The 16,241-nt window shown below is 46.1% G+C and overlaps 1 protein-coding gene across 2 annotated transcripts; it reads left to right on the top strand.

Moving 5' to 3' along the window:
- Positions 1 to 320: 320 nt before the first annotated feature.
- Positions 321 to 15,216, top strand: LOC310837853 (major histocompatibility complex class I-related gene protein-like). 2 transcript variants are annotated; one of them, XM_083725040.1, is made up of 7 exons: positions 321 to 455; positions 7,746 to 7,922; positions 9,419 to 9,694; positions 10,897 to 11,181; positions 11,984 to 12,070; positions 12,874 to 12,906; positions 14,929 to 15,216. In XM_083725040.1, the coding sequence occupies exons 1-7, from the start codon at positions 380 to 382 to the stop codon at positions 14,946 to 14,948; spliced, it is 954 nt and encodes a 317-aa protein (XP_083581166.1). In that variant the 5' UTR covers positions 321 to 379; the 3' UTR covers positions 14,949 to 15,216. The 2 variants fall into 2 exon arrangements, with proteins under 2 accessions (XP_083581166.1, XP_083581165.1); XM_083725039.1 differs by having other exon boundaries at positions 7,746 to 8,021.
- Positions 15,217 to 16,241: the final 1,025 nt, after the last annotated feature.

The following is a 16,241-nucleotide window of genomic DNA, read 5'->3' as shown; positions in this document are numbered from 1 at the left end:
ATTATTATTATTACATGGGGGCACCAAAATCTTTTAAGTTCATAGGGCCTCTTAGGCTCTTAATGCTGTCCTGAGAAGGGCTTTGCGTCTGATTCAGGAGCCAAGCTCCTGCTCTCACGCTCTTGCGCCTGGAAATCCAGACAGGAGCTCAGCGCAAAAAAACTTTCCTTTCGTTTTCCGCGCTCTTCGGCCGCACTGCAACCCCTGCACGCGCTTTTCTGATTGGTAGAAATGTACACACACACACACACACACACACACACACACACACACACACACACACACACACAAACCCCTCCGCCAATCGTTGCTTTTGCCACGGATTCCAGCGGCCGCAACTCAGCGGGTTTCAGAGTAGGAGAGCAGAGGGCGAGAAAGGATGGAGTTGCGGCTGCATCGGCGGTGCGTTTTCATCCTAGTGGCGACTGCTGACTTTTTGCTGCGCGGCTGCGCCGGTGAGTGACTTTGCGGGCTAAGCTGCCTGGCGCGCAACAGGAATTTGCCAGCGGGCAATTTACTCCGCGCGACGCATTTACTGGAGGCAGAGTAAGGGCAGGCGGATTTGATCACCTTGTACTGCATCCCCAACGCAAGTCTCCCTTCCCGATCAGTTGCTGCTGTTGCCAATGCGAGAAAAAACTCCTTATCGTTCTGGAGCCCCATACTACCCACCCCCCAAAAAAGCTAGCTTTGCATGGGGGGAAACCTGGAGGCGTCTCTTTCTTTCGCTGAACGTGTTTGGGGAATTTGCCCGCTTCCAAATCTTCAGCTGATCAACTTTGTGTCATAGAATAATAGAATTGCAAAGCTGGAAGGGAGCTCAGGGGTCATCTAGTCCAACCCCCTGCGATGCAGGAATCTCAGCTGAAGCATCCATGACAGATGGCCTTCCAACCTCTGCTTAAATTAGAAGCCTTAAAAACCTCCAAGGAAGGAGAGCGAGTCCATTCCACTGTCTTTTAGGTGCAAAATAAAAAATAAAAAAATAAAATCCCTTGTGCTATAAAGTCATGCATGCTGTCAGGAGAAGTATTGAAGAAGCACCAGCCTTAGGCTTTGCCATAGGAAAGGGAGAGTACAGAACTTCTGACAAACAGGAGTTTCCCACCCCACAATACTTTTATCTCTGTAAACACAAACACACATTGCTCCACTTATCTGGTGTTGATTGGATTCTGGTCCTGGACTCAGTGGCGTAGCGTGGGTTGTCAGCACCCGGGGCAAGGCAAGTAATTTGCGCCCCCTAACCCGTGGATTTGCGCCCCCTAACCCTAACCCTAACCCCCAGATGTTGCGCCCGGTGCGGCCGGCCCCCCCCTGCACCCCCCACGCTACGCCACTGCCTGGACTGAACATCCCTCTCTCTCTCTCTCTCTCTCTCTCTCTCTCTCTCTCACACACACACACACACACACACAGAGACAGACAGACAGACAGACAGACAGACAGACAGACAGACAGACACTCACACACAAAACACCTTCCTCACATTCGGCTGAGCTCTTGCCAAGGCATTTAAATATTTCATAGTAGTAGGAAATGAGCCCTGCCAGGCTTTTCAGTGTATGCAAAAATGTAATTGCCCAGGAGGATTTAAGTTTCGTGCTTCTCTTGAAACTGCCTCTGGGGAGCTTCGCTTCTGCAGGTCCCTCTAGTAGTTGTGGGGCAATCTCTGTCTTTTTGGCTGGGCTCACAATGTGCCTTCAGACTGCAGTGTTTCCCAAACTTGGGTCTCCAGCTGTTTTTGGACTACAACTCCCATCATCCCTAGCTAGCAGGTCCAGTTGTGTGTGTGTGTGTGTGTGTGTGTGTGTGTGTGAGAGAGAGAGAGAGAGAGAGAGAGAGAGAGAGAGAGAGAGAGAGAGGTGGGGAGGCGAGGAGGTCCATCATAATAGACTCTGTGGTCATTGTTAACCGCTCCTTAGAAGCTTGTGGTTCTGCAAAAGTATATAAAACAGGACTCCTTCCCCTTGAAACTTCACCTCTGCTTTGTACAGTGGTACCAGTGTGGCCAGTGTGGTGTTGTGGTTAAGAGCAGTAAACTTGTAATCTGGGGAACCGGGTTCGAGTCTCCGCTCATCCACATGCAGCTGCTGGGTGACCTTGGGCCAGTCACACTTCTCTGAAGTCTCTCAGCCCCACTCACCTCACAGAGTGTTTGCTGTGGGGGAGGAAGGGAAAGGAGAATGTTAGCCGCTCCTTAAGGGGAGTGAAAGGCAGGATATCAAGTCCAAACTCTTCTTCCTTCTTCTTCTACCTCAAGTTACAAACACCTCAGGTTACAAACACTTCAGGTTACAAACTCCGCTAACCTGGAAGAGTTACCTTGAGTTGAGAACTTTGCCCCAGGATCAGTGGTGTAGCGTGGGGGGTGTAGGGGGGGCCGGCCGCACCGGGCGCAACATCTGGGGGTTAGGGGAATCCACTGGTTAGGGGGCGCAAATCCACGGGTTAGGGGGCGCAAATCCATGGGTTAGGGGGCGCAAATTACTTGCCTTGCCCCGGGTGCTGATAACCCACGCTACGCCACTGCCCAGGATGATAACAGAAAACGTGTGCTGGCGGCGCGGCGGCAGCAAGAGGCCCCATTAGCGAAAGCACGCCTCTAGTTAAGAACAGTTTCAGGTTAAGAACGGACCTTCGGAACGAATTAACTTCGTATAGCGTCTTTCCTGATGAAGAACATATTTTTATTTGTTAAAGGGGTTGCCCAGCTTTGGAACTGAATTATTAAGATTTAATTTAACATTTATGGAGCAAACTACCTTGGAAGTTGCTGGACTCTCCTCTGTTGGAACTTTTAAAGCAGAGATTGGATGGCTGTCTATTAAGGATTCTTTAGCTGTGATTCCTACATTCTCCCCCCTCCCTCCCCAATTCCTTGGGTGTCCTTTCCGACAATGGTACGATTCTGTAATCTGATGGCCGTGGGTTTTAGCTTCCATTTGGGCTCTTTTCAGTTTTTACATAACTGTGCCAGTGCTGACCTTTGATTTTCCTTGCAACTGGGGGGGGGGGTGTTGATGCATAAAGAACCACACATTTAAGACAGGAGAAAGAGGAAGTAGAAGCAGCTATTCTCTTTTCCTTCCTGCGTGTTCCTTCCTCCCCCCCGCCCCCCGCCACACACCACAAACAGCAACAGAGGCAGAGGGACTGCTGGTGAGGAGGGTTGGGGGGAGTTTCGGGGGCTTCTCAGCCTGGGGAGGTGGTGGAAAATCCCCCCTCTTTGCTCTTTTTCAGCTTCTGCTTCAGGTAGAAGTAGGAGAGGGGAGGGGAAGTTGCTGCATACTGCGTCCACCACCTTGCAACACCTGCAGCTTCTGAGAGGCTGCTTTCCTCTCAAAATAAAAGTGGCAGATGTTCCGCAGGCTGGCTGAACCTAACTGCAGTTTGACCCTGAAAGGAAGCTGAATGGGAGGGGGGCCATCACATAGCAAGCCGCAGAAGCTGCCCAGGTGCGTGCAGTTCAAAGCCAAATCTCCTGCGGTTTCCCCCCAGCCACTTGGGGGTAAAATCCACCCGACATAGTGCACTTTTCATTACAGTTGTAGACCTACAACCTAGATGTCCCTCTATCACCTGCACAATAGTAGATGGTGCCCCCAAATTTCTGTCACTTGTCATTTACAATTGTTTTATTCAGTACAATGGTACCTCGGGTTACAGACGCTTCAGGTTACAGACTCCGCTAATCCAGAAATAGTACCTCGGGTTAAGAACTTTGCTTCAGGAAGAGAACAGAAATTGTGCTCCGGTGGTGCGGCAGCAGCGGGAGGCCCCATTAGCTAAAGTGGTGCTTCAGGTTAAGAACAGTTTCAGGTTAAGAACGGACCTCGAGAACGAATTAAGTTCTTAACCCGAGGTACCACTGTATAGTTTTCTTTCAAAAAGTGCCTGAGGTCGGGGTGGGTAGGTTTGCAACTGAATCCCAATAAAACTGCGCCAGAGAAGCAGATTTCTGTGCTCATACAGTTTTCTTTCTGTAAACCAGAAAGAGCTGTCAACAAAGAAAATGCCACACAGTGTCTAGATAGCCAAAGCTTCTCTCTCTCTCTCTCTCTCTCTCTCTCTCTCTCCTACTGCTGTAAATATTTTGCCACTGCGATCAGGTGCCTGGGGTGGCATGTGTGCCCTGTGCCCAGGGGTGGAGCTGCTAGGGTATAGTTCCATTCCACCTTTAGAATAGATGGGTGGATTGTTGTATGTCACATGTCTGATTACATTCCAGCACAGTCTGCTGGGAACATCCGTTGTATATTGCTTTTGCTATACTGCTGTTTGCTTGGACACGAAGGGAAGCAGACATGTTTTTTCCTTTGTTCCTGAACTATGCTGAATAAACGCCTGTTCAAATGCTTACACATGTCTCTGTCTGTCACTTCCGTTATGAGAAGTTATTCACTCTGCTGATAAGAGTGTGCTCAGCTTCTGAAGGCTACTGAGGCTCGAGTCGCTGATTGATGCTGTTCCGAGAACTGGAGTTTGCCCGGCCGCCGGCCGGGGGCTGGAGACAGCTGGGGGCCCGCCAAATGCCCCCGTCTCCCCGGATGCATCCCAACAGGGGCAGCCTCCCGTGGGGGAGGGGGGAGCCAGGGCAGGATGCTCCATGGGGCCTCCAAGGAGTCTGCCTGCCTCCTCCCACTCAGCCACCCTACAGCTGAGGGGGAGGTGGTGGGCGGACCATTTGGGGCAGTGCGGAGCCTGCAGGTGCCCAAGCCACCGCGTCACTCCCAGGAGAGATGCGTGGCTTGGGTGCACTGCAGGTCCCACAGTGAGTGACCCCCGGCATTTTGTCACCCTCCCTCAGTGGTGACACCCGGGGCAGCCTGCTCCCGCAGCACTCCCCTTCCTCCACCCCTGACACTGGCAGAAGGAAATCCATCCTGTTTTGCTACTACAGACAGAATGGGAAAGTGTCACCCCCACCGAGGCCTTACTTACTGGGGTTGTGTGGCTGGGCTCTGGCTTCTGGGCTCTGGCAAGATCTCACGAGAGCCCTCAAGATTTTGCGGGGCTTTCTTGAGATCTTGCTGGAACCTGGAAACCACTGCCACCACTTCTCCTCACTTCTCCGGGGTGGTGGTGGAGCTCATGGTCGTGTCCCCAGATCACTTGAACTCTGCCCCTCTCTCTCCCTTTTTTTAAAAAAATGATATTTATTTTAAAGATTACAAAGAGAAAAAAGAAAAAGAAAAAAAGAAAAATAGAAAAATAGAAAGGACCGAAAAAATACAGACAATTAAAAAAAGAGGGGGGGGGACAGATCCAACCTTTACATCACTTGCTTTCATTCACTTACTTTCTTGACCTCCTCACACCTCCCATTTTTGTATTCTAATTCAGTTAGATATTTCAGCAAATCCTTTCCAGCTTTGTTTTTATCTTAATAGCTTATCTTAATATATTGTGATTTTACATTCTCTTCTTTCACCAAATTATTTTTACTTAATCCTTTATATCTTTTCTGCTAAAACCAGATAATTCTATTCCAACATCTTTCTAACATTCCTTAATTTTACAATATTTCAGAAGATAAACTTTAATTTTTTTCCAATCTTCTTCCACCGACTCTTCTCCTTGGTCTCGGATTCTGCCAGTCATCTGAGCCAGTTCCATATAGTCCATCACCTTCGTCTGCCATTCTTCCTGGGTGGGTAGATCTTGTGTTTTCCAATACTTTGCGATAAGTATTCTTTTTTAAAAAAAAATAATATTTATTGAACATTTTCAAATATAACAGAAAAAAGAAAAGAAATAAAACATCCATTTTAAAACCTTATTTTCATTAGCATCTTTCCAGGACTTCCCCACCCCACCCCCTCTTGTATTCCAATTCCTTCAAATAGATTCAGCAAGTTCTTACCCCCAATTTAAAACTTATTATAATTAACCCAATGTTAAGAATGTTTTTCCATCCCCTAAAATCGACCCCGCTCCCTTCCACGAGTTCCCCTCTTTAATATGCAGAACAGATTAAAATAAAAGAAAATAGATAAAAGAATACAGTATAATTTAACACCCTTTGGATTCCAAATTTCCCTCCCCCCTTTCCCAGTTGCGTTCCCCAATGTCCATCAATGCCTGTTGTCATCCTGGAGATCCCACATCTAGGCCGAAATCCTTCACAAGTCCACTTTGCCGTCTTTTTAATAGTCTTTGCCGTCTTTTTGATCATCTTTAGTTTCGAGCGTCCAATCTTGGAAAAACTCTATCTCAAAAAGGTCCATTTTTTCCATCCAGATCTCTGTATTTAAGAGTAAAAACTCCAATTTTGTTTCTTTAGACCTTTCAAATCTGGATGTCCCAAATGTTCCCACTTCCAGCTTTGTCCAATTCTTGTTGTTCATGTTGTTCTTATTATTCTCTCTCCTCACTTTCCTCTAATTTATTTTCCTGCTCTCCTGCAAAAATGTTCCAATTCCAAAAGCTTCTAAATCCCCTACAGAGGCTTTGTTATTCAGGAACAAACTTTACGTCAAGTCCCTTCCATTCTTCAATAGATAAATCTATTGTCTCCTTTGGTGTAGAGACCTCTGTAGACAAAATAGTGTTCCATTTCTGCAGTTTCCCAGGAAATAAAAAGTCCAATTAAAATTCCATGCCAGCAATACTTGTAGTGTCTCACAGCCCCTCTAGAGGGATTATAGTAACTCAGTTTCCTTCCAGATTGCACCCAACAGTCAAAGTAATTTATTATTCCTTGTTTTAAACAATTTATATCTAATTTGTAACAAATGTAACCGGCAAAGTCCTCATAACAAAGTTCTCTTTTTATTCTTCAGCTTTGACAGCTCCTTTGACAGCTGTCAAAGCCTCTGTTTCTCCTCTCCCGGCGCTCTCACAGATCGCTCCCGGTTCCCGGGGGGGGGGGTTGCATTTTAGCTCACGTTCTACTTTTCTCCTCCAGCCCAGTCTTATAATTTTCCATCATGAAATTAGTAACTTTATCAAACTAAGGTAGCACTCGATCTTAGTTGTTAAATCCTTTGCTTTAAATCCTCTATGACAGGGGGGAGACGGACTTCCTTTTTGCACCTCCCCCGCTCGCTCCAAATTTAAATTTTTTTCCCTTTTTAAGTCCAGTTTCCAATTACTCACGGGTTGTTCTTTTTAATCCGAATTTTCAATGGAAGAAGTCAGCGCTCTCCGCCAAATGGCATGCGGCTTCGCTCGGTAGGGGAAGCGGAGGACTCATAGCACCACACCCCCCCGGCACCCGCTCCGTAGCCTTTAAAAAGGCTCCTTCGCGGGTCGGGGGGCGCAAACGGTGCCCGCCGAGTCACCATGCCCATGGGTTTCAGCGCCCATGGTTTTTGAGGGTCCCCGCGACGCCGACGCGGTAGAACCCAGCCCCTGCCGAGCAGGCTCCCTCCGGAGCTCGGAGGGAGTCCGCCATTCGGCAATGGCGCCAACCCGGAAGTCCAGTATTCTTGCTGCTGTTGTGGCGTACATAAAGAAAGTTCTATCCTCCTTTAACACCAATTGGCCGACCATGCCCAGGAGAAAGGCCTCTGGTTTCTTCTGGAAGGTATATTTAAATACCTTTTTCATTTCATTATAGATCATCTCCCAAAATGTCTTAATCTTTGGGCACGTCCACCAAAGGTGAAAGAATGTACCTTCAATCTCTTTACATTTCCAACATTTGTTATCGGGCAGATGGTAAATTTTTGTAAGCTTGACTGGTGTCATGTACCACCTATATATCATTTTGTATATCTGCCCCCCTCTCTCCTCTCCAGGCTCCTCCTTCCACAAGTTCCAGCTTATCTACATATCTGTGTCAGAGCCTGATCAGAGAATGCCCAAGTTCACTGCTTTGGGGTATGCAGATGACCAGCTCGTTACTCGCTTTGATAGCAACACAGAAGAGGGGGTGCCTCAAGTCTCCTGGGCTAAAAAGCTGAAGGAGGATATTCGTGAGTACTGGGACAGGTACACCAAAGTCTTGGAGGACAGTGAGCGGTGGTTTGAAAATTATCACAGTATCATAAGGCAGTACTACAACCACAGCAAGGGTGAGTATATGTAAGAAAGGGCCGAGAGAGAGAGATGAGCTTAAGAAAGATTTTTTTCTGGGGAGGTAGGCAAGGTAAACAATCCAGCTATATTGGATAATATGCATAACTACTAGCACCAGAGAACACATCTACCTTTCCTGGTAGATCTTGTGACTGAAGGTCACTTGGCCTATATAGGATGCAGGCAAAGCCTGTATAAGGGGCATAATTATTTTTTAAAAGTGGTTTTAAAAAAGAATATTTCAACAAGGGACTCTTCTGAGAAATAAGATTAGCACTTTGGAATGACTACATAAGCAAAATAGAGATTCACAAATATATGACCAATGAAAGGGTACTAGACAACAGCTTGAGCTAATGCAATTTCAGACGTTGGAGATATCTTTATTCTTTCTTAGATAAAAATATTCTGAATTTGGTAACAAACCATCTAAAGTCTTAGCAAAATTTCTAAGCAAAGAGCAAAAAGAAAACAATTTCATCAATTGTCTATGAAAATGTAGCAGCAGGCATGACAAAGGCAACAGTAAAGCAATTTAAGATATCTTATGATTAATTATATAAATCAGATAACCCTGCAATACAGAATATTGAAAAGTTTTTTTCAAAAAAGAATCCCAAAGGTGACAAAATCTGACTTAGGAAAATCGCAAGCACAAATTAAATTAGAAGATATTGGAAAAGTGATAAAAAAACTTTTTTAAAAATTGTGAATCAATGGATACAGGTGGTCTTCATGACATAGAAAAACCCTTATTGCAAATAATAACAGTAGTCACGTGCATTAACAGATTGATTTCTTCCATGATTTAAGCAAAGATAGTTTTGATTCAATAAGGCTGAATGATATCATTGTAAAATATATAAATTTAGATCAAGCAGGTTGAAAGGTAGGAAACTTGCAACAAGTATTAGAAGACTGAGAACACATAGGAGCAAACAACCACATGCTTTTCTGTTTCTATAGAAAAAGCATTTGATAAAGTAGAATTGATTTAGTTGCTTAAAGCAGTGTTCCCCAACCTTGCCTTGGGCCTCCAGCAGTTTTTGGACTACAACTCCCATCATCCCTCGCTAGCAAGACCAGTGGTCAAGGATGATGGGAATTGTAGTCCAAAAACAGCTGGAGGCCCAAGATTGGGAAACACTGGCTTAAAGTATTAGAATATTTCAATTTGGGTGTGGAATTTATCAACTGGATCTGACTTTTGTATCAATACCCAGAAGCACAAATAGTGATGAATGGAGCACTGTCAGAGAGATTCAATCTATCTAGAAGAACCAAACAGGGCTTGAGATCTGATGGTGAAAAGTGGTGGTTGTTGTTTTTGAGAGGGTGGTCTGCACCTGTTCTAATGCCCCCATTGTGTTCTCATCATGGGTGTCTTCTTCAGGTTTTCACACATGGCAGATGATGGTTGGCTCTGAGGTGAGTCCACATGGGAGCAATGAAGCATATTGGACGTTTGGCTATGATGGGAGGGACTTTCTCAGCCTTGACAAGGAGACTGATGCCTGGATTGCAGCAGATGCGGTGGCCCAAGTGATTGAGAGGATGTGGGAGACTGACAGTTCCATGATCCCACGTTTCAAGTTCTTAGTGGAGGTGGTTTTCATTGAATGGCTGCAGAAATATGAAGCCTACGCAAAGGAGGCTCTGCTGCGGAAAGGTGAGGGGGGCAACAGAGCTGGGGGAAGATGGCATGTTTCATTAATTAATTGGTTAGATAGTTATAAAAATATTTCTACACCCCTTTGTCACAACAAATATCTCCAAGCAGTTTACAGTAATAAAACTATAAAACCATGCAATAAAACATTTAAACAGTCAAAAACAGACATCAGTTAACTAGTGTGGTGTAGTGATTAAGAGTGATAGACTGGTGAACCGGGTTCGCTTCCCCGCTCCTCCACATGCAGCTGCTGGGTGACCTTGGGCTTGTCACACTTCTCTGAAGTCTCTCAGCCCCACTTACCTCACAGAGTGCTTGTTGTGAGGGAGGAATGGAAAGGAGAATGTTAGCCGCTTTGAGACTCCTTCGGGTAGTGACAAAGCGGGATATCAAATCCAAACTCTTCTTCTTCTTCTCTATTGTAGATGTTTATAGTCTTAATTGCCTGCATAAGCCATGTGGCATAGAAATGTTTTCAGTAAGCTTTTAAAAATTGGGACTGGAAGGTGCTTGCCAAATTTCTATTGGCAGAGTGTTCCAAAGGACTGGACTGATGACACTAAAGTCTTGGTTTCTTGGGTCAGCAATCTTTTTCACTGGTCCTGAAAGACCTACACTGGCTCCCAGTACATTTTCAAGCACAATTCAAAGTGTTGGTGCTGACCTTTAAAGCCCTAAACTGCCTCGGCCCAGTATACCTGAAGGAGCATCTCCACCCCCATTGTTCAGCCCGGGCACTGAGGTCCAGCTCTGAGGGCCTTCTGGCGGTTCCCTCACTGCGAGAAGTGAGGTTACAGGGAACCAGGCAGAGGGCCTTCTCTGTGGTGGCGCCCACCCTGTGGAATACCCTCCCATCAGACGTCAAGGAAATAAACAACTATCTGTTTAGATAGTTCTGTATTGGGAAATTTTTTATGCCTGATAAATTTAGATTCAACCAAATTCCTTGGGGAAGTTGCTTTTGGACAATGCTGTATTCCTGTCATCCTAGGAATAATCAGAGGTTATGAGTGCCAATGAGGCACTTAAGTGTTTATCGCAAGGAAGCTACTTTGTACAATAGCTCCTATGGAAATGTGTCTCTTGGGGGTGCTGTAGACCTGAGATCGTAAATCTCTGGGGTGGGGCATAGTTCAGTGTTCCTCCTGCCAACCAATGGAGAGCCTCATGTGTTAACCAAAGTGCTGCCATTTTTGCAGAACCCCCAGTAGTCAAGGTAACTAGGAAGCCAAACAATGATGGCATGGAAACTCTCATCTGCCGGGCCCACGGCTTCTATCCCAAGGAGATGAACTCTACCTGGAGAAAGGATGGGGAAGCTTCTGGGCAAGATACAGTTTATGGGGGCGTTCTCCCCAACTCAGATGGAACCTACTACAACTGGCTCAGCATTAAGATCAACCCCAAAGACAGGAACCACTATTGGTGCCATGTGGAGCACATTGGCCTACAAAAGCCTATGGACGTGTCCTCAGAAGAACCTGGTGAGAGATTGCGGGGAGACGAATGGGATGGAAGTATGCCCAATCTGCTCTGAACTCAAATTTAGATATTCTAAATAATAATACTTCTATTATTTATACCCTGCCCATCTGGCCAAGTTTCTCCAGCCACTCTGGGTGGCTTCCAGCACATATTAAAGCATAATAATACATCAAACATCAAAAATGTCCCAATACAGGGCTGCCTTCAGATGTCTTTAAAAGTTGTATAGTTCTTTATCTCCTTGACATCTGATAGGAGGGCATTCCATGTAGAGAGTGCCATTACCAAGAAGAACCTTTGCCTGGCTCCCTGTAACTTCACTTCTCGTAGTGAGGGAACCCCCAGAAGGCACTCGGAGCTGGACCTCAGTGTCTAGGCTGAGCGATGGGGGTGGAGCCACTCCTTCAAGTATACAGTACTGGCAAACGTTGGCTGCCATCTTTCCCCTGGTAAGCCTGAGTGGTTGTGATGTCCTGGAAAGTTCACAAATATTTTGTGTACGTATATTGAAGGTGAACGTGTCAGCCAGATGTTGAGTAAAACCTTTTTAAGGCATCCCTCTGTAGGGAGAGAATGACCTTTCACTCCAGCTTTGCAAGGACTCTTGCAAAGCTGGGCGGGTGAAGAGGGGTGGAGTGGGCCATTCTTCAGTATTCCCCCTTTGTACCATTGAACCTCTCTGAATTTCATGAGCTCCTAAGTCCTGTGGCCATCTTTGGTTTCCCCCATGAAAGGCAAAGACTCTTCTTGGTTTCCCTTCAATTATTCTCCTCTTCCTCCCCTCCCACCATTCAACTTTAGGCTCCCACATGGGAATCATTATTGGTTGCATCCTGGGCGGAATCTTCTTCCTGGTGGCTGTGAGTGTTGGGATCTATGTGCACATCAGTAAGTATGTTTGTGGCCGCATTTGCTACCAGGTTGCAGTCAGTCATTCTGTGGGCTGAAGTGATTCCCTTTCCTACTGAGACTCTCCATTCTGGGAAGGATGCATCAGTTTGGTTTACAGTTTTGGGGAGCAGTTTTGCTGCTCTCCTCTGCTGGCCCTCCCCTGCTTATCTCCCCCGCCACTGATGCATTAGTTTAAAGGTTTGTAACTCTTAGCATATATGTGTGTTTGTCACAGGTTTTGTCTGTGGCTAAAACAGTAAGACAGCTGGTCAGAGAAGGGCATGTGTGTGTGTGTGAGATAGAGAGCGGGGAGGGAGAGAGAGAGAGGTGTAAGCGCCGTGGATCTGGGCCCATAACCCTGTTGTTGGCATGCAACCAAGGAAACGGGGGCAATTGGCAGGCCCCCAGCTGGCTCCAGCCCACCGGCCGGTGTGCCAGGCAATCTCCAGTCCTTGGCATGAATCTGTGACCCGAGCTTCAGAAGCTAGGGCACGCTACTCAGCAGAGTAAACGCTACACAACAGAGGTGACAGGAGAAGTTGTGTGAGCATATTTACAAGCAGTTTATTCAGCGTACAGGAAAACATGTCCGATCTCCTTTGTGTCCAAAGCAAGACAGCATAAGCAAAAGCTATACACAAACAGAAGTTCCCAGCAAGCTGTGCTGGAGTATAAACAGACATGTGACATACAACAATTCCACACATCTGTTCTTAAGGTGGAACAGAATATCCCAGCACCCCCATCCTTGCTCACCCAGCCAAAGACACTAACCTCCTTCTCCTTTCCTTCTTTTGCAGCTAAGAAACAAGGGTCTGGCAGCTCCAGTGGGGGTAAGTGTGTGGGGGCAAGTGTGTGAGGAAGAGCAATTCTGTCTTTCACTAAGGCTGTTCCAGTGAAATTATCTTTGCAAATAAACTGTACCTGCAAAACCCTTTTAAGGGTTCTGTTTAAGGGACGCGGGTGGCGCTGTGGGTTAAACCACAGAGCCTAGGACTTGCCAATCAGGTCAGCGGTTCGAATCCCCACGACGGGGTGAGCTCCCGTTGCTCGGTCCCTGCTCCTGCCAACCTAGCAGTTCGAAAGCACGTCAAAGTGCAAGTAGATAAAAAGGTACCGCTCCAGCAGGAAGGTAAACGGCGTTTCTGTGCGCTGCTCTGGTTCGCCAGAAGCGGCTTAGTCATGCTGGCCACATGACCCAGAAGCTGTACACCGGCTCCCTCGGCCAATAAAGCGAGATGAGTGCCGCAACCCCAGAGTCGGCTACGACTAGACCTAATGGTCATGTGTCCCTTTACCTTTACCTTTACTCACATATTAATAATCTGCACTTTAAAACATTTCAAGAGAACAAAACAAGCCAACGTATCCATAAAAAACATCACTAGATGGCAATTGGTTAGAAAGAGAAAATTCATGTTAACAAAGGCCTGTCATAAAAGGTATAGCTTTTAAAAGACTTCTGAAAGAAGATGGGGATGGTTCCTTTATGGGCATTCTTTCTTTTATTTTCCTTATTAAGGTTATTTGTCACTTCTTTTGCAAAAGTAACTCAGAGTAACTTTAAACAATTTGGAACAGGGCAGTGTCCTAGTTACAGTTAACTGGAGCTCTTGGAACTACCAGTAGTGCCTTATCAGAGGATCTCAGTGATTGAGGTGGAACCTAAAGAATCAGACTGCCTTTGACCATGTTCTTTTCCTACCTGGTTTATATTTCTAAAGGAAAGCTTCTTCCCTCTTGGTTGGATTCCAAACCCCCTGCTTAAACAGTGCAAGAAGTCAGCTTCTCTGCATTTGAGGTGGAGTCCACGTTTCCTCCATTTTAGGTTGGCCAAAGCAGTTGATTCCAAAACAGAAATATGGTTTTTAGAGTAAGCAATAGAATAACACAGAGTGGGGTGTGTGGAATGAAACAGGGATATGTGTTTCACATATGGCTGTGGAGCTTGCCAGAAATAGGGCTACCAGAAAAGAGTCAGCATTAAGGGAGTGTAAGTGGCACTGAAAAGGGAACAGTGAAAATGAATGCATGATTCACCCCCCCTAGAAATTAACTGAGTCAATGCGTCTGCTGTCTCAAGTGGAGCAGTTTGACACTGCATTCTTCAAAACTTATCAGGGAAATCCGAATTTACAGGGGGAAACAGAGTAAGAACTGTTAGAGGGGGGTGTCATGTGAACAATGCTGCTTCATTGGGAATGCAAACAGCTTCAATTACACATTGAACTCTTGTGAGGACAAGCTTGCAATCCATTGCAGCCTCCTGCCGATGCCGTAAAGCAAAGTGCTGGAGGCATTTCTGTTTGCATTGCCATTTGTTAACAATAATAATAATTTATTTATACCCTGCCCATCTGGCTGGGTTTCCCCAGCCACTCTGGGCGGCTTCCAACAAAGTATTAAAATACAGTAGTCTGTTAAACATTAAAAGCTTCCCTAAAGAGGGCTGCCTTCAGATGTCTTCTAAAAGTCTGGTAGTTCCTCTTCTCTTTCACATCTGCTGGGAGGGCATTCCACAGGGCGGGTGCCACTACCGAGAAGGCCCTCTGCCTGGTTCCCTGTTACTTGGCTTCTTGAGCGAGGGAACCTCCAGAAGGACCTCGGCGCTGGACCTCAGTGTCCCGGCAGAACGATGGGGGTGGAGACGCTCCTTCGGGTATACTGGACCGAGGCTATTTAGGGCTTTATAGATCAGCACCAACACTTTGAATTGTGCTCAGAAACATAACAAGATCTCAGATCCTTGGAAAACTGAGGAGCTCCTCACCACCATGACCACCACCATCGCAGAACTGTCAATCACACATACTATTTAAAGGGGAAGCTAACTCTTTTCTTTCTCTCCAATGCAGAGAGGAACCTGGCAAACTAGCAGCCTCAAAGCAGGTGAATGGCAGAGGAAGAGAGTGTGTGTCATCTTGAGTCGGGGGAAGAGGCCAAAGTCTTGAGCTGGGCAATCCAAGCTCCCAGTCACCATACTTGAGAAAATCCTATATTTTCCTTCTTACCGCCTCACCAATATTGTACATTTCAGGTCCTGAAATGGCTTGTTCATTTTCTAGGATATGTATAAGCCCCCAACCTGTAGAAAATACGGTGCACATTGTGATGTACAATGAAATCATTACAAAATAATAAAAACATACAATACACAACAAATGGCCCATACTGAATCCAATTAATTATCTAAAGATACCTGGAGAAACAGAAACATTACCAGCAGGTGACAAAATGTGAGGCAGCACCAGGGACAGACAGTGTTCCAAGTTAATGGTGATGCTCTGCTGAAAACTCCAGTTTGAGTAGAAATGAAATGAATATGAGATAATATTGTGGGACAGCAAGGAGGGATTCTGCGGCGGATCCTAGGAATATGGCTGGTACATAAGGGACCAGGGTGATCCTTTGGGTAACCTGGTCTGCTTAGGGCTTTATCCACTTGCAGTAGAACCTTGAGCTTAAGTGGGTAATATCCTGACAACCAGTACAGAAGTGTCAGTTTGAGGAAGGGAAAGTTTTGGAACTAAGGTTGACCCAAAGAGGTTTAAAAACAGGAACTCAGAACCCAGTGGGATAGAAGAATGTCAGCACATCCGATCCTCGGCCCTCACTGCTTCTTCCTGCTAGGTTGTGGTTTTGGTGGTGCTGCCGCAGCTTTCAGACAGCGAATGAATGGAGCACTTCCCAGAGTTTGATGAGGTGCTAAGCCACAACTACATGTTTCCTCAATCAAATTCACACACACACACACCCGCACGTGATGGACCTTGGGGTCTCAAATTTCAGTGGCTCCCTGTGCAACATCAAAATTTGGCACCCTCCGCCTTGCACCTTCCATTCTACATTGTAGTTGTGGTGCCCCCGAGACTCTGCAACTATGATGTACCAGGGGGCGTGCTCCCCTAAATCTGCCTCTGCTCCCCACCATTTTGAAACCACGTGACCTAGGCACATAGAACCACAGATTCATAGAATATGAGTAGGAAGTCTCCCCTTGAGTCTGGTCCATGCAAGGACTTAATGAGCCAATCTTAAAAGATTGTGTGTTAATATTTTTTTTAAAAAAAGGTGTACATCAGAAAAATATGGCACTTGTAACAAGAAGCAGCCACATCTATCCACCCCCATCCTGTCCCCATAGTAGCCAACCAGGTGTGTCAATGGG

This window comes from Podarcis gaigeae, assembly GCF_964106915.1.
Source record: "Podarcis gaigeae genome assembly, chromosome: 2".
NCBI lineage: Eukaryota > Metazoa > Chordata > Lepidosauria > Squamata > Lacertidae > Podarcis > Podarcis gaigeae.
This window is presented reverse-complemented; position numbering and strand designations above follow the sequence as displayed.

Coding starts and splice junctions, on each gene's coding strand:
- LOC310837853 (XM_083725039.1), top strand. CDS start 380: ATGGAGTTGCGGCTGCATCGGCGGTGCGTTTTCATCCTAGTGGCGACT. Junction 456..7,745: donor TTTGCTGCGCGGCTGCGCCG/GTGAGTGACTTT, acceptor TCTCCTCTCCAG/GCTCCTCCTTCCACAAGTTC. Junction 12,907..14,928: donor GTCTGGCAGCTCCAGTGGGG/GTAAGTGTGTGG, acceptor TCTCCAATGCAG/AGAGGAACCTGGCAAACTAG.